The sequence below is a fragment of the Acanthopagrus latus genome, chromosome 2 (assembly GCF_904848185.1).
Source record: "Acanthopagrus latus isolate v.2019 chromosome 2, fAcaLat1.1, whole genome shotgun sequence".
Lineage (NCBI taxonomy): Eukaryota > Metazoa > Chordata > Actinopteri > Spariformes > Sparidae > Acanthopagrus > Acanthopagrus latus.
This window is the reverse complement of record NC_051040.1, coordinates 12,147,193-12,163,779: the sequence shown is the minus strand read 5'-3', so window position 1 is coordinate 12,163,779 and position 16,587 is coordinate 12,147,193. Positions and strand designations below refer to the sequence as shown.

Below are 16,587 nucleotides of genomic sequence, written 5' to 3'. Positions count from 1 at the left end.
ATGAAATCCTGCCCGTGGTGGTGGTGGTGCAGTGGAAACGGATTGGAACAAATCTGGAGTCAAAATGGGAAAGTTTAAGTGAACATGCAATAAAGAAGAGGAGTGTGTGTGTGTGTGTGTGTGTGTGTGTGTCTGTGTGTGTGTGTGTGTGTGTGTGTGTAACATATTGCAGAGCGAGCCGAAAAGCTGCGATGGAACAGTGCTTTCAGTGCTCACGCGCTCAATATCCCCAGCCGCCGATAATGTGCAGCACTACATCACGGGCATTAAATATTCAGGAGCTCAATACAACCAGGTGAATGTTGTGCACCTACACTCGCCCGTGAACACACAGGGAAAAAAGAAAAAAAAAAAAACAACACACCACCTACTTGTGTTAGAGCTGATTCCAGCAAAAACTGAGTCACATTATGAAGACAAGCACAACAAACTGACTGAATGAGTTTGAAAAGCACTTAAAGGGGCACTCTGTAGTTATGGAGAGTATTCACAATATTATTGAGCGAATAATACAAACTCACTTTAAACAAGCTGCTCTCAGAGGAAAATAAGGTCCATAGAACGCTGCTTTAAGCTGAAAAGGTGGCAGGGTCCGCCACATATAAACAAAGCGAAACAGTATGGAATCGTGTTGTCATTTAAGGTCGGCTTGTTTATTCTGTCATGGACATTTTAAGTTTACTTAAGCATAAAAAAGAAAAATCAATCCCAAATCTACATAGTGCCCCTTTAAAGACGAGCCCTGTTGTCAAACACGAGGACGGAGCAACGCCACCTCAGTCAGCCTGAGCAGCTGACGCGCCGTCCTCCGCCGTTCCCTGCTGATAATGAAGTCATTTACAGTGTGGAGGTACCATATGTAGTATTAATGAGACCTTTTCAGGCTGCTGCCATGACGAAAATCTTTAAGTGGCCTCAAGCCAAGACGGGAAAAGAAAAAAGAAAAAAAAGAAGAAAAAAGCAATTTGCCAAACCATATTGAATTCAGCCAACTGTGCCATTCTGAATGGGTGAGTAAGAGGAGTGGAATTCAAAAGCAGTTAAAGGTGAAGCCGCGTAGCTCTGGGGGAGGAACAAAGATCTTCATTGACTCATTTGTGTTATGCCTGAACAAACTAAACAAACAGACTTGCTTTGTTTTTTCGGGACTGAATGAACAAACTGACCTTAAAAGGACAACACCACTTAATACGGTTTCATTTTGTTGATACGTGGCGGACCCTGCCACCTTTCTAGCTTCAAACAGGGATGTCATTTTTCTCAGACAACAGCTTGTTGATTCACTTACAGGGGGGAGATGGGGGGAGATATTTTGTCATTGCCTCATTGATATTGTAAATACTACAATCATGAGTTTGAATTTCCTCTCCAAAACTACAAAGTGCCCCTTTAAGATCCCTGGACTTTAGTTTTCACTGTCCATGGTGCTGATGCTCCTCTGGTTGCCTCCCTGGGGAACAGTTCGCTCAGCTTTTGTCATACTGCAGAGAATCACACTTCTCTCACAGTCTGAGTCTTTTGACAGAGTCTTTAGCCTCTGAGCAGCGTCAACTTGCTGCTGCTGCTGCTGCTGCTGCTGCTGCTAAGAAAGATCAGAAAGTGAATTACATCATGGCTGAACTGTTCCCTCGCCGAGCAGAGAAGAGAAGACACCGATCCTCCCCTTTCTCAACAAAGAGATAAAGAAATACGCACGGTCTAGTTTGAAGAAATGACATTATAGTCCAACAGACCCCATCTGATCGCCTCTTACCTGGTTGTTAATGCACAGAGCGAGGTGTTTCCGCTCCCGAGCCACAGCCAGACTCCCGCTGCGCAGCCTCGCCTCCTCTCCCTGGTACATGCTTCTGGAAAAAGGACACCGCTCAAGTTATTAAAAAAAAAGGGGGGAAAACTCTCTGAATACGCAATATGTGTTGCTCTCAGTGATGTGAACAGCCTGTGTGCAGCTGCAGAGAGTGCCGTCATGCAGGGGTTTTTTTTTTTCTTTTTTTTTCTATCTACTCATCAGTGCCTGTCGAAGCAGCCTGCCGCCGGAGCTCCTCATCCATCCTAAATAAATGTTTAAAAAGCCCGTTTGCGTGCATGTGTGTCGGTGGATGTGACACTGACCTGTACGTGCCGTTCCTCAGCATGACGAGCTGTGCCTCCCTCGCTCTGTCTCTCTCTCTCTCTCTCTCTGCGCGGTCAGACAGAGATGGAGTGAGCACTTTGAGTCGGGAGCAGCCGGAGAGGAGAGACTTGGGGGAGAATTCTCTCAGCCAATGGGGCGCTGAGCGTGCGCGCGTCTTTCCCCCCTTACATTTATACACACAGCGCCCCGGCGTGCGTGCGTGCGTGCGTTGACTGTGCCGTTTAACTTGGCACGGGAGGTTTTAATCCCAGCGTTAATTAACACGCACGCACACCTCTGTCCCCCCCCCCTCTCTGGGGAGGTGGTGACCGCATACTCCTGTATCTGAGCCTTTTGTGCCAGGCTGCATTATCTGTTTGCTCATGTTCTAGATCTGGTGTCATAATGGCTTGGCATCACACAGGTGTGGGCTGGGACGCACAAGTTGGGCAAACATTTGGTGTGTGTGTGTGTGTTTTTTTTAACAAATCGCACGTCATCTTTACACAGTGGTTAGGTCAGAGGCAGACAGGTGAGGGGCAGACAGGTGAGGTGCTTGAAGGCCTCGACACTTGCCGGTCATTTTGAATGGATCGCTTCCAAATCTGCCCAGTGACCAGCGAGTACCAGAGGCTCCTTCTCCCGGTCTCCTACAGCCTCGTCTTCCTCCTGGGCCTGGGTCTGAACGGCGCCCTGCTGTGGTGCGTCTGCCGCCGGACGCGCCGCTGGAGCAGCACGGTCATCTACCTGACCAACCTGGCCGTGGCGGACCTCCTGTACGTGCTCAGCTTGCCCGTCCTCATCGTCAGCAACGCCATGGGGGGCCTGTGGCCCTTCGGCAACCTCATCTGCAAGAGCGTCCGGTTCTTCTTCTACGTCAACCTCCACTGCAGCATGATGTTCCTCACCTGCATCAGCGTGCACCGCTTCATCGGAGTGTGCTTCCCCATCGCCGCCGTGCGCATCAGGACCAGGAAAGTCGCCCGCTTTGCGTCAGGATCAGTTTGGATCCTGGCCACCACGGAGATTGCACCCACGCTCGCTTTTGCGCACACGGGGGTGATCAACAACAGGACCGTGTGCTTCGAAATGACCGACCCGGCGCAGTTTAAAGCTTACTTCCCCTACGGATTGTTTCTGGCCATAGTGGGGTTTCTGATCCCCTTCCTCGTCGTCATCACCTGTTACCTCTCCATGATGAAGGTGCTGTACTGCAGGGCCGCGGACAGCATCTGCAACGCCAGGACCGCCCGTACGCGCAACAAGTCCCTGTGCACCCTCCTGGCCGTGTGCTCCATGTTCGTGGTGTGTTTCGTGCCCTACCACGTCGCCCGGACCGTCTACCTGTTCGTGAGGGTCTACATGCCCGAGGACTGCGAGCTCGTGAACGTCGTCATGATCTCCTTCAAAGTGTGGAAGCCCGTGGTGAGCTTCAACAGCTGCGCGAACCCCCTGCTGTACTTCTTCGGCTCCGGGAGCCACCGGCAGAAGGTGAGGGCCTGGCTGTGGAGGAGGAGGAAGAGGGTGCAGCCCAGCGTGTGTGTGTTGGAGGCGGGAAGCACCAACAGGTCCGGAGGGTAGAGGGCGTCCACCAGAGGGACAGCAAGAACATTAAGACTGGGTCCCCTCAAAACAAAAGCTGTGTTTTGTTACTTTTATTATTTTAAATACAATGAGAAAAAAAAAATGGATTTGACAACATTCAACAGGTCACTCGCTCCTGAGGCACTTTGACTCGAACTTACTCCAGCTTATTGCAACTTACACGACCTGAGCGATCAGATAACTAAGAAAATCTGCAAACTGATACTGCAAATACTGAGCCTGGAAATCATTCTGTGGCCAGAGGTGACAGTTAAACTTTTGAGGGAATTAGCGTCCTCTGTCGTCTGCACAGGGTGAAGCACCAGTCCAGTTTTATATGATACAATCTCCTGGAGAAACATCTTCTGGTTCAAATGTAAGAACATTTAAACTGAAGGTCCAGTCAAGAACCAATAGTTAAAGGGGAACTATGTACTACTGGGGAATATATACAAACTCAGAAATATTCACTTTGTCCATAACTGAATAAACAAGCTGTTCTCAGATGAAAATAAGGTCCCAGAACAGTTTGAAGCTAGACAGGTGGCAGGGTCCGCCACATATAAACAAAGTAAAACAGAATGAAGATGTGAATGTGATGATTCAGTCATGAAAACAAAGAGAGGTTGTTTGTCTACTTTGTTTGCGCATTAAAAATAATCAGGTAATGCAGATTTTTCTCTCTTGTTTAAAATTTCTCCCTCAAAACTACACAGTGCACCTTTAAAAAAAAAAAACAACTGAAGATCCAGTGGAAAAAAGGAAGTCTTTAGTGACATTAAACCAAAAACCCACCTCAACACCCAGAACAGTCATTTAAAAATATAATAAAGTGCGACATCTTGCTCAAAAAGGGGACAGTTTGCAAGCATCCTCTTTTCTTTTCCTTTTAGCGCATAACGGTCTCTGGTCACAGAGGGAGTGAAGGACATCACTTCAGTACACTCCTGTGAGCGAGTGATGACAGATGGGTGGAACAGTGGTCTGGGAGCTGAGAGGAGAAGAAAGACTCTGTGAGGAGGAGAACTAAAGACTGCAGATAAAAAGTGGAAGAGAGACTTGTGTTTAATTATACAGCAACGCAGTAAAACAAACCCTCCTGGCCTTCTTTCTTTAAGAAAAAAAAAAGAAAAAGAAAATGTATGCCAGTGTCAAGATTATATAGGCTGGATGTAAAAAATAAATGGGTTTCTGTTTGAGTTATGTCTAATCATAAGTGCTGTGTGTGTGCATACCTGTGCGCCCAGCCTGGAGAGGTACCGGTTGCGTAAGCCAAAAGCAGACATGGGTGTTAGTCTAGCGAAATCACCCTCCGTCGGCTTACTGGGTCGTCTTTTCATCCTGCGGGAATAACAACGTCGCCATCTTTTACCACCCCTACCGCAAACACCGACACGAGTGCAGTTATATTAATGTTACCGAGAGGATTAAATCGCCCCACAGATGAAGTGACTCATTACCACAAACAAAGTTGTACACTGACGAGGGAACTTGCTTTCAAAAATGTGTGTTTAATTAAATGTAATAGTCCCGTTAACAAACTGGTATCAAACGTGATTTGGTTCAACAAGAAGAGATTATTCAAAAATGCCTTTCCTCCTACTCCCACTTTCTCTGATTGCACATTGGATCTTCAGTAATTTCTCAGTCATCTCTTTTTTTGTTCAAAAGCTCAGCAACATTTCACACTTCTGTATTCCACGCATTCTTATTTTTTCAAAACCTGCTGCCCACATTACCCACAATGTAACTGAGTGGCACGTTTTGTCAGATTACATGCATGCTTTCCTGCATCACAAAAGCAGTAGCACTCCCCATGACCTGTAAACACACTTTAATGTGTAAAATTAGTGGAGCTGCCCTTTAAGCAGAGACCGCACTGCCGCCACAACACCGCAGTGTGAATGGGTGACGTGTGAGGAGCGCGGCATGTCTGTCAGTGTGACACAGTGGTCCTTTTTATGTGCGACTACAACACTATTGACTGTTTTCTTACGTGTGTTGGGCTTTTTTTAATTTTATTTATTTATTTTTTTTTAAGAGTAGCTTAACACCAGGCTGGAAAATTACAAAACAGTGATGTTCAGTGATCGAACAACACAAAGTACATTTACTCGAGTAGTTACAGGGGCAGTATGTTAGAATACCAGTACCAATACCATAATGCTAGCTGCAGAGCTAACTGCAGCCACAGTTAGCAGCAGTCAGCAGTTGTTCTCATAATGTGCTGACCCCATTTCTTTGGAGTATGAATTAAAAACATATTGCACCTGTAAGTACAGTTTTGAGGTACTTTTACTGAGTATTTTTGTACTTATAATACTTTAGACTTTCACTCCATTACATTTTGGAGGCAATCTTATTGTACTTAAGATATTTCAAAGTTTAGATTACAAGTTACCTTTCAGATAACATGCTGCATCAGAGCCAAATGATTCACCAATTCCAATAATTAGAGAAATGCTGAATACAGAATCTGATAATCATATTTTATATATCTATTAATGTAAATATATGTAGAATTTACTTTAAGCAGTACTGTTGATACTTAAGTTCATTCAATATCAGACTTTTACTCAGGCACAACAAATTTTGAGGTACTAATTACAACACTGGTGATGTCACGGTGTACAGCCAGGTAAGAGTTTAACCCGCAGGAGGACAAAAAAAAATTTCCAGCGAGTGTCAAGTTACTCTTAATGTTTGGATGAGTGATTTGCCCAACTGAGGTAGTGAATGTTTATCATCCACAGTCTGCCACCCCAATAACAGCACAGGGAGACAAATCTCCTTCCACATGAGCGGAATGGTGCGGGTTAAATTAAGTGCATGAATACTTCGCCTCACCGTTCACATGAAGCAAGCGACCATTTGGGGCAGTGCTCATCACGAGCTAATTACCTGAGTTTGATAAATGAGCAAAACAGTCTAGAAAACACATTTTAAACATGACACCGATTCTTTAAAAGGTCACATTAATAAAACTGAGTTGAAAAGTTGAAATTGTGAATATCTTTACACGTGTAAAGAAGTGTGCCACTCTCTTTTTCTCATCTTTCATATCTTTATAGTAATGTACCGTTTGATTATCCAACAGAAAGTTAATTTTTATGAACTTCCAAACCCGGTGAGGAGCGGATAAAAATAATTAAGAAATAAAAGAATTGACCGATAATGATTTAACAATAAAGAGCTATGCTCTTTTTGAGATTATCCACCATAAAAGGTCAATGACGCATAAAATTAAAATGGAGCATGAACTCGCTCTACCTAAGGAAGATTTTGGTCGGCAATTATTGTGAATGCTGACAGACGATATGTGCTTAAATGAACTGCTGAGTGGTCCGCGATAAGGCGAGTAAAAGAGTCCTGCTGAAAACAATTTGTAAAAAGAAACATAAAAACGTCCACAAAGTTACTCCTATATACATATAAAACAAGTAAATTAATATCGGACTCCTATATCTTGAGTTCCAACAGCATGTCATAAAATCAAGCGCTATTTATCAAAGCTATAGGCACCTGTTGACAGGATAAGAGTCTCATCTTCTGCTCAACATTTAAAATGATTAAAACACCCTCCAAGCATCCAAACGATCCGCAGTAACTCACAAAAGTTGATGCCCAAGTCTGACACACACACGCGCGCACACACACACGCACACACAGGAGCCAGTAGAGAGTGGATATTGGAGGAGATGAAGTCAGTGTGTCAAGTCTGAGACATGTCATGTGTCCAGAAAGGGACATAGTAAGCTATCAGCATAGGGTTGGTCATGTCAATAGTGGGTCCAGACAGTCAGTTCTGGTGGGAAGAGCCACAGATGACAGCACTGGGCGGAGTCAGTAGCGCAGTCCCGCCCCATGGCAGTTGATTGACAGCTCTGAGGTGGACAGTGCAGCCTGCTGGCTCCGAAGCCCAGGACCATGTGTGTTCCTTCTTCATCATTATCATCATCATCTGGAAAATATCAATCACAGCACAGACGAGAGAGTGTTAGTTTGTATTTCTACACAGCACAAACTAAACACAGCACAGAGCATGGTGTGTACAGAGATTACACAGATTAGATACTAGAATTCAGAGACAAGGAGGAAAGACAAACAGCTGTAACCTCTGTGCTTACTGTGAAAATATTAGCGTGCAAAGACTAGGAACAGAAAGTAATGATAGCTAGAGCTTATGTGCTTGTGTGGTTTGGATTTTTGTTTCAACATCAAATAAACCAACCGCAAGTGGTGAGCTATTGACATGTGATGTTCAGTATGTACCAGGGTCTCTGCAGGATTCAACAAGTTAGGACCCTATTGAGACCATAATGAATGCAATTTAGTGCTTACCAGAACTGCAGGAGTTGACGTTGTTAGTGCAGAGTGGGTCACTCTGAAGATGGACTTTAGTGATACTCCCGATGTGAATGAAGAACTGAACTGGGTGATGGCAGACTTTTGCTCGTGAGTTTTTATAGCAGCTTTATGTTTTTCTGACCTCCCTCCCCCCGATGCTACTCTAGTGCCTTTCATAACCAGTGTTCATGATTTAAGTGGTTCAGCTTCAAATGCATTATTTTCAACAAGCTTCAATCAAGCACTAAATGTTCCACACAGCCCCTTTAAGGTTGAACATTCTGATTATTTGATTTTTAAAGGCCCTACAGACACCCTGTTGCACAAATATCTGTTGACAATTTAAGCAGTTCATATAGCATATTTTCTTGGCTATATATTGCAATAAAGTAAGTTGAGTTCAATTAACTTTTCGTCATATTTATGGCAGATGTGTATATTTGGGTCAACTGCTAAAGCTCTTTAAAAATGTTTTGCGTTAGCATTATAAAAAGCCAAGTTCACACCTGTAGTCTGGACAGTTTCAGGTACAGAGTGATAACGAATATGCTGTACCTTATTGCCAGCAGGTCACTTGCAGTTTTGCTGAAACAACCACTCAAGAAAAAAGTAAAGCCCAATCAGACAACATGTTGATGACAACAAGGCTCATGACCTGCTTTGCACTCCCAATCCTTGTAAACCATAAAAACTAGGAGTTGTACACGTACGGTAAATTGAAGCCTGATTCTGCGACTCTGCATGCGAGTCATGTGGTCTGTGCAGAATATGGGCTCAAAGAACAAATCCATAAAAAAAAATCACCTGAGAGGCTCTTAATGAGAAAAACATGAACTGCAACTACTCCCATTAAAAATCATGCATGATCTGTTAAATCGTTCATTTTATCTCCCTAGACACTCTAAAATGAAATGGAACGGTAAAAACTAGTTTCAGTATTTAGATGAAATTGACTGGTTCAGGGTCAGCTAAGGACAGCAGGGGCTCTTACAAGAGCTCCTATCCCATTTGCCTGTTCCACTTGATTATACGAGTGGGGTTTGTCATTATGTTTCTGAGATGCTTGTCTAATTGTTGGGTAAGTGGGCGGAAAAGCAGTGATGGAGGGTGAACAAGGGTCAAAGCAACTCACTCTGCGTCTGAAGTGGCTTCTTTCTGGAGTTTGGCTCTGGCTGAGGCAGACCGGTTCAAATCTCCTCCTGGAGGAAGAGCGAAACGGGAGAAGCGAGTGGTGGTAAGAAGAGCGGTGTGCTGGGATGTCACATGAGAAAAGGAAAGGCTGCAACCCTCTCTTACCTTTGAGATAATCCACAAAGTACAGCGTCACTACCGCCATCAGTGCAACTGCAAGGAAGAAAAACAATGTGAAGAATCAAATACAGCCGCTCAAAAGTGTCTAACATGAGTTGGAGAATAAACAGACATAATATACTGACAGCAGATGCAGGTGGAGAAAAACACTTCCAAAAACAGGTATCCTCTGACGTCCAGGATGGCTCCTGCTGCCATGGCGATGAGAGCAAGTCCCAGGTTCTGGATTGACTGCATGCTGATGGACAGAAGCAAAAGGTTAGCATCATCAATAATTAACATTGATTCATAACTGTGTGTGTGTTTTGACTGTGGCTGTGTGTGAAACATTCTCGCTGGAGGTACATACAAGCCGTAGGCCGTCCCCAGCTGATGCTCCGGTACCACAAAGGCCACCATGGGCCACAGTGCACAGGCCAGTAAGGAGTAGGAGACACCCAGCAGGGACTGAAAGACACAGCGAGGACACACATGCTGTCATTACTTTGTATTCCAGGAATATCTCCACAACAGTCCTGCCTATAATGAACCACTGTAAGTAATTAAAACAATGTGAGATTACATTTACTATTCTGGACATTAAGTTATGTTGCTACAGAACACTGTTTGTTCAGCTACATATTTAGCTCCTACAGCGATCCAGTGGGAGTTGAATAATTTTACATTAAACAGCAACACAATTACTGTTTTAATTTCTTTATAGGCAAACACCAACTTAGCTGGATATAGTTAAAACAAATGAGGTGCCTGCAAAGCAAATCAATGGGTTTGCAACAAGCAGGACCAAAAAAAACCCCAAGAATAACTTTCAATTCATTCTAAGACTGAGTAATAGTCCCACTGATTATACTAACATGGATTTCTTTGGTTCACTTTATCCCACAACTTTATGTTTCTGAATGTACAAAAAAAAACATCTTGTCAGGTGCATTACCATGGCGATCCATGGGTTCCAGAAGGTGAAGGCCAGCATCATGTGAGCGATGAGGGTGGTGACCACGGCTATTATCACCCAAACCACATTCCTCCCTGTCTTATCAACCATAAAGCCCAGAACTGGAGATGCAGGGGCTGAGATGATGTAGACGATGCTTGGGAAGATAAGAGAGTGGCATGAAGGGGTGAACAACAAGGACATATCTACATATTTTAAAAGGACAATTTCACAGTTACTACCCAAAACTGTTTTGAAGACTAAGCACTGTTTAAAAGTTCACACAAGGCGTCAGGGTGAATACACCATACAGGCCGAAGAAAAAAATACATGCGCACATATTCAGAGTTTGGCCATATTGCTCTGAGTTTCTATTATGTTACTCTGTATCTAAAACTACATCATGCTGTCAGCAGACTGCGCAAACACAGGTGTGAAAATACTATGCAAACACGTTAGGATGGAAAAGCCTCCTGGAAGAGGTGTTCAAGAATCCAAGCCTGGAGATGGTGAGTCCACGTGTCTGGACTTCCGTGCCCTGGCATACTTTACTTATTTTGCGAGTTCTGAGGGGAATTCCGCTAGTTCACCAGTGCCATGACTCAACTATATTTCACTGATTTAATTACCCACAACTGCTATGTGGGCATGACTTTGTAGAACTCACTGTGTGTAAAACAATAACTTGAATCATGTACGTAATCAAATGAGATTTTGTTATTGTAGTCTTTAGGCCGGTCTATCAGCAGCTTATAGTGCCGTGCAGTCCACAAGGGTTCAGACCTGAAGCTCAGCAAATTGTGTCTGATGCCTGATTTGGTCTGAATACAGCTTCGGCCTCCAATTGCTGCATCCAACTTCTCCTGACTAAAGTCTAGACAACTCTAAAAAACTTCCTGCAGTTTAAGCTGGTTGATGACAGAAATCTGAGTGGAGGAAACCTATGTCAGAAAAGACAGACGTTACATGTGTGGTGGGACGTGGACAGGTGTTTTGGTCAGGCATCCACTGGAATAGGAAATATGACCGCACAAAAGAAAATGAAAGATACATCATCAACACCTATAATGGTGTTAGTGCCTTGAGATAGATTCAATGGCCCGTTACTCATGATCTGAGTTACCTGTTGACAGCTCTGGCTTCAGCTGGGGAGAAGTTGTACTTTTCGATGAAGAACACCCTGTAAATAAAAAAAGACAGGCCCTCAGGCTCACAGTGCTGCTCAGCCTTCACACTGGTGTCTCCACAAGAGGAGGAGAAACGGAGCCGACTCCTGCTGCAGGTGGCTCTCGCTCCTGCATATATTGTTCTCTGGCCCATTTGCATAACAACTATTTGCTCTGTAAGCACTGACCCTCTGTGGAAACACCGTGTCAGTTGCTAAGTGATTCAACAGTGCCTTTCAGTGAAGGAAATGCAGGTCCTGATGGCTTCAATTGGTTTCTTTCACCACTAACCTATTTGTCAAACCTCTTTCTATTTCTCACTCCCTCCTTCCCTTCCTTTGTGGTTCATGGACAACAAAGCATTGTGAGGTTGTTGGACTGTTGAATCTGTCCTTAGACAACACACACTGTACCAATTTAATGGAACTTATTTATTTAATTTACCCCACTCAATTTAACCATTTTACCACCTTGAAGTCATCATATTTTTCATTTACTCAGACACAAGAATCGACTGAGATATTTTCATCAAGCATGAAACCAAATCAGCAAACAAAGCCCAGAATGATTTTCAGAATTATTTTGTGGTTATAGTGCCTCTTATTCCTTTTTCCTGTTGGCACAAAGGTGTCATTCGTGGCACACATTAAAAGGATAAGTCTGGTGATCCCTTTTCACTTCTTCACCACGTGTAAAGATTAAACAAACACCAAGTACTGTCAGCGTCTCCAAAGCCTGAAGTGTCTTCTTATCCAACGCCAGAGTTCTACTGTTGTCCAAAAACTATGAAAAAACACACATTGGGGCGCTACACTCCAACTCTGATGTTCTTCTTCATTACAGTGAACATGGGCAGAGTTTGTTTGGAGTCAATATACACGGTCTTGCTGCCACATACAATAACTCTCTAGAGGTGGTTATCCACAGCTGAAAATGGTCGACACATTTACTTCCATTTGCTGTAAATACATGGACAGCTGTTCAAAGGAACTACTGAGCCTTTTTTTTAAGAACTGAAACTATATACATGAACACAGGCAGGTTGTGGAAGACTAAAAGCATCTGTGGTTTTATGGTGGGATTTTTGATATTACAAAAATACTCTCTGTGGCCACTTTATTAGATACACCTGTGCAGTCTACTGTAATCCCACACAACAGTTCATGACATCTTTCTCTATAAAGAAGTTGTGTTCAGTTATTGTTGACTACGCCTACTTACCATTATTTTCATTGTCAATTAATCTGTGGATAAGTTTCTCGATTTGTGTGTCAGAAAATAATGAAAAATGTTGATTGGTGTTGCCCAAAGTTTACTATCATAGAGCGCTGAAAAGACACCAAAACATAATCACATTCAAAAAGAGAATGTCTTTTTCTTACTCACACCTATTATCAAAATAGATGGAAATTCATTTAATAGTTGACAGCAGTAGTTTGTTGGAAATGTGTAAATTAAATTTTGCATCCTCCCTGTTTACACACATGGTGCATTCCAGTGTGTAGTTTGAGTGTCAAAGAAAACATTATGGTCATCATAAAAGTAGACCTTATGGCAGAACTGTTGCATTGGGTTGCATTATACTGTCCATGTGTGCTGAAAAAAGCGATCACTGAATGTATGAGATAATATAACAAGATCAACTACTGGCCAAGTATAACCATACAAGGCAAGCATCAAAAATCAATGGGCATTGATGCAGTACTCACTGTCCCAGTCCAATAAAGGGGAAAACGGCGACGTAGTATCCCACACAAATGAAGAAGATGAGCCACAGAGTGAAGGGGAAGTCTTTAACGTCTGTCAGCTTGATCACTTCACCTGATAGGGAAGATTGGCACACAAGCAGGGTTCTTACATCATTAAATCAAACTCTGGCATATTTTCAAGTGTTAAAGGGGGCATTTTCAACCTTTTCTTGAAACTTATAAACATACAGTCACTCAAAAGTATTATTTCACATCACATTAAATCAGATGTTACTGGTCTATAAACAAATGAAATGTATGTGTTGTGATAGTGTTCTAAAGGAGGGGGAAGTAAAATACGAACAAAGCTTCATGATTTAAAATGTGCCATCCTTGGCATCCATTATAATCAGGCTGAGCCAATATAAAAAAACAACAGCATTATTTTGAATGTAATGCAGTTACAATTTCAAGCAGTGCCAATCACTTTTCAAAGCACTTTCAAGGATTTCCAGCACCTGTAAAAAGCCTCAATAACAGTAAAAAGGAGAAACAGCCTCTCTGAGAATAAAAGACCCACTACAACAGAGAAAGTGCTGAAGTCAATGAACTATCTGGCCAGAATGTCAATTTTAGGTAGATAACAGCAAGTCTGTCGAGGTCCACACAGTCTGCAAAAGCAACTCTAGTAGTTATTGTCTGGTGAGGCCAAAGAGGAAAAACAGAAGATAACAGTAAAGACTTTATGTTGTTATCAGCACCTGTTTTTCCTTCTTCTTTGTGGAGGATTTTCTCAGCTCTTTTGTCAAGGAACCCCAACACCAAGGCACAGACCAGTGAAAACAGGCAGGTTACAGCAGCTAAGGACACAAAAAGGACGGTAACATTACTACAACTGCTGATAGTTGATAACTGTTCACATGAATTTATCTCAGATTAAAGTGGCAATGGATACAAATGAGAAAAGAAAAACACACAAGTGAAAGCACTTTTAGAACGCGTACGCAGTAACTGGAGACGGTTATTAAGAACTGACACTTCTTTGAACACATGTGACTCATTTGTAGCAGCCAGCAGCACTTTTAGTTCTCCTTACCACTTCTCTCTTCTGTCTGCTGGCTGTGACATCTGAGATACATTAGCTACATAGATAAGATAAAGCATCACTACAGATGCAGCACATGTAACCTGAGTCCTGATGTTTCAAACATGTCAATTTCAAACAGAAGTGTGAAATATATTATGTACCTATCATGAGCGATGCACCGAGTGTAGTGTGTCCAGGAGAGCCGACGCTGTCTGCCACTTTGCCGTACACCCAGCCCATGATGTTCATGTTCACTGTGCTGCCCTGGAGACGAGGACAGAGGAAGATCAATGGATGAATTCTCTGTATCGATGGTGTGTATTCATTCATACAGTTGGTTTATTCACAGTAGTTACAGTTCAGAAAAGCGTGTTAGTAGTGTAACTCCGTGATCTGTTGGTGGTGTCCTCACCAGTCGAGCCATGCTCAGCTGAAGGCCAAACACCAGATTTAGCTCCTTTCCTTTGAACCAGTTGACTGCATACGTGTTCTGAGCCACAGCCAAGGACTCTCCTCCGATACTGCCCAGGAAAATTAAAAAACAGGGAGATGGATGGTGTAAGTTAAGGAAAAGTACGAGACCAACAAATCTTTAGGCTGTGAATCTGACAATTATCAGGTCTTTAAAGGGGATCAATGATGCTTTCATTTGTTTTTTTCCCTTTCCATCAGTGTTTTATTAACTGTGCATTCTTGTGCATGTAAAAGGCCTTGAAAGTTAAAAAGCCCAAAGTCCGCGCCAACAGGAGCTCCTCTCTTCTGCAGAAAACCCAGCTCCTGAAATGCCTCGTCCGTAGTCCTGCCTTTTAGTTGTTATGACATCAAACTACAAAGCTATGTCACACATTTGCATTATTTAGCCTGCATTCACAGTAGAAGTGAAGCTAACTGGAAGCTGAAAACAGGACAAAGCCAGCAAGGGACACAGTGAGCAGTGGATTTTGGATGCACATGTATGTAACACTGTGATCCTACCCCCTCACTAAAGTTACACAGAGCAGAAACAAGTGATGGAGGGACAGAGTGGCTGAGACACAGACACCATTCACCCTATTACAAGACACTGTACCATCAACATGACTTTAAGGCTGTTATTTTAAGGTAAAACAGTGACATAATGTTGCTTTATCTGTAAAATGTTTTGACTCAAAATGTGTTTCTCACCCAAACACAAACCGTCCAACTTCACACAGCCAGAAATGATTCATCAAAGCTCCGGTGGCAAATATTACCTTGGCAGAGAGGGAAAAGTTCAGACATGACAAAAAAAGAAACAATTACATTGGCACCAATTTTCTCTACATATTGATTCCTACTCAGATAATTAGAAAAGAATCGTCTAGATTTCAAAGTCAACCTACCTGCCCGACACAGACAAAGAGGGAAAAGATAATAGTTCCCAGCCTAAGAAAAAAGAAAAACAAGAACAAAAATGAAACATGACTCTGACCCAGATGATGAGAACAAAAGCTGCTCCACTCTTTCACTTTCACCTGTGTTGAACATCAACACACACTGATCTCAGAGTAAAAGAACTGTGATTGTACCTGATGCCAAACACCCGGTCTATAAGGAATCCCCCAAAGAAGCAGAGAACCACATTGGGCCAGGAGTACCAGGCGTACAGCTGCATGAACTTCGCAGTGTTCAGGTCCAGGTCCTGGTGCAGTCGGGAGGGAAGGCACATCAAGTTCTGAACTGAAACCCAGGCTGTATGATCTCTAATGGTAGCATTTATGAGTAGTTTAGTTTGACTGTTCTGGTTGGATTATCATGCAAATGTCTCTTTATGCGCAGATGCTTCCCTAATCCGTTTTATATGTAAAAAAACACATGACTATTAGAGGGACCATGTCACAGCCTGGGAGAAATGTAAATTGTTGCATTTATGGTGCATTTCCAGAGGATGGATTACCTGGATGAATTCTGTCTGAAGTGCAGCCGGGTTGTCATAACAGAAGTAGCTTCCTGGAAGAAATTAAGCACATTAAAACACACCACATTCATAATGACACCGCATTTCCTCAACGTCCATGAACCATAATGTGGGATTTCTTTTAACTCGGAGTAACTTGTGCGACTTGAATCTTCACAACAACCGTTCGGGGTGTTGACAGGGAAGTTACGGCTGGTCTCTACTCACCGAATCCCAGGAAGCACATAAACACCAGGACGACCACTCGGTGCAGGAAGTGGCTCGGGTCGCAGATAGGCGGCAGCGGTCTGCCGGGTCCGCTGGCCGCGGGTCTGCCGCCGGACAGACCCTCGTCCTCCTCTCCCAGCAGGCTACGCCGCTCTTCGTAGTCCGCCATGTTCGTTTGTTTGGGATGTGAGGGACAAAAAAGTTGACCGCAGCG

General features: G+C 43.3%; 3 protein-coding genes across 5 annotated transcripts in view; 1 reads left to right on the top strand and 2 right to left on the bottom strand.

Moving 5' to 3' along the window:
* Positions 1 to 2,261, bottom strand: part of schip1 (schwannomin interacting protein 1) — a 233,451-nt gene extending 231,190 nt beyond the window's left edge. Inside the window, exons 1-2 of one of the 2 annotated variants that reach the window (XM_037083804.1) lie at positions 2,113 to 2,261; positions 1,754 to 1,847 (exon numbers count right to left, since the gene is read on the bottom strand). In XM_037083804.1, the coding sequence (XP_036939699.1) occupies positions 1,754 to 1,847; positions 2,113 to 2,135 (117 nt within the window). In that variant the 5' untranslated portion in view covers positions 2,136 to 2,261. The remainder of the gene's footprint in view (positions 1 to 1,753; positions 1,848 to 2,112) is intronic. The other variant, XM_037083815.1, reaches the window with a different exon arrangement.
* Positions 2,262 to 2,701: 440 nt separating this feature from the next.
* LOC119008685 (P2Y purinoceptor 3-like) lies at positions 2,702 to 3,694 on the top strand. Its single transcript, XM_037079283.1, has one exon. The coding sequence runs from the start codon at positions 2,702 to 2,704 to the stop codon at positions 3,692 to 3,694; it is 993 nt and encodes a 330-aa protein (XP_036935178.1).
* Positions 3,695 to 4,493: 799 nt separating this feature from the next.
* On the bottom strand, positions 4,494 to 16,580 carry mfsd1 (major facilitator superfamily domain containing 1). Of its 2 annotated transcripts, XM_037120384.1 has the most exons (17): positions 16,374 to 16,580; positions 16,146 to 16,198; positions 15,778 to 15,890; positions 15,592 to 15,634; positions 15,395 to 15,462; positions 14,643 to 14,751; positions 14,392 to 14,494; positions 13,905 to 14,003; positions 13,165 to 13,276; positions 11,413 to 11,469; positions 10,290 to 10,446; positions 9,705 to 9,802; positions 9,481 to 9,593; positions 9,341 to 9,388; positions 9,177 to 9,243; positions 4,933 to 5,038; positions 4,494 to 4,688 (listed from the first exon to the last, which is right to left on the bottom strand). In XM_037120384.1, the coding sequence occupies exons 1-17, from the start codon at positions 16,540 to 16,542 to the stop codon at positions 4,629 to 4,631; spliced, it is 1,575 nt and encodes a 524-aa protein (XP_036976279.1). In that variant the 5' UTR covers positions 16,543 to 16,580; the 3' UTR covers positions 4,494 to 4,628. The 2 variants fall into 2 exon arrangements, with proteins under 2 accessions (XP_036976279.1, XP_036976287.1); XM_037120392.1 differs by lacking the exons at positions 4,494 to 4,688; positions 4,933 to 5,038 and adding an exon at positions 5,189 to 7,658.
* Positions 16,581 to 16,587: the final 7 nt, after the last annotated feature.

What these genes read in the sequence shown, in the direction of transcription:
- LOC119008685 (XM_037079283.1), top strand. Translation starts at nt 2,702, where the DNA reads ATGGATCGCTTCCAAATCTGCCCAGTGACCAGCGAGTACCAGAGGCTC.
- mfsd1 (XM_037120384.1), bottom strand. Translation starts at nt 16,542, where the DNA reads ATGGCGGACTACGAAGAGCGGCGTAGCCTGCTGGGAGAGGAGGACGAG. An exon ending in GTTGGACGGTTTGTGTTTGG is followed by an intron (nt 14,752 to 15,394) that starts GTGAGAAACACA and finishes TTTCCTGGGCAG; the next exon opens with TATCGGAGGAGAGTCCTTGG. An exon ending in CTTTGTGGATTATCTCAAAG is followed by an intron (nt 9,244 to 9,340) that starts GTAAGAGAGGGT and finishes CTCTTCCTCCAG; the next exon opens with GAGGAGATTTGAACCGGTCT.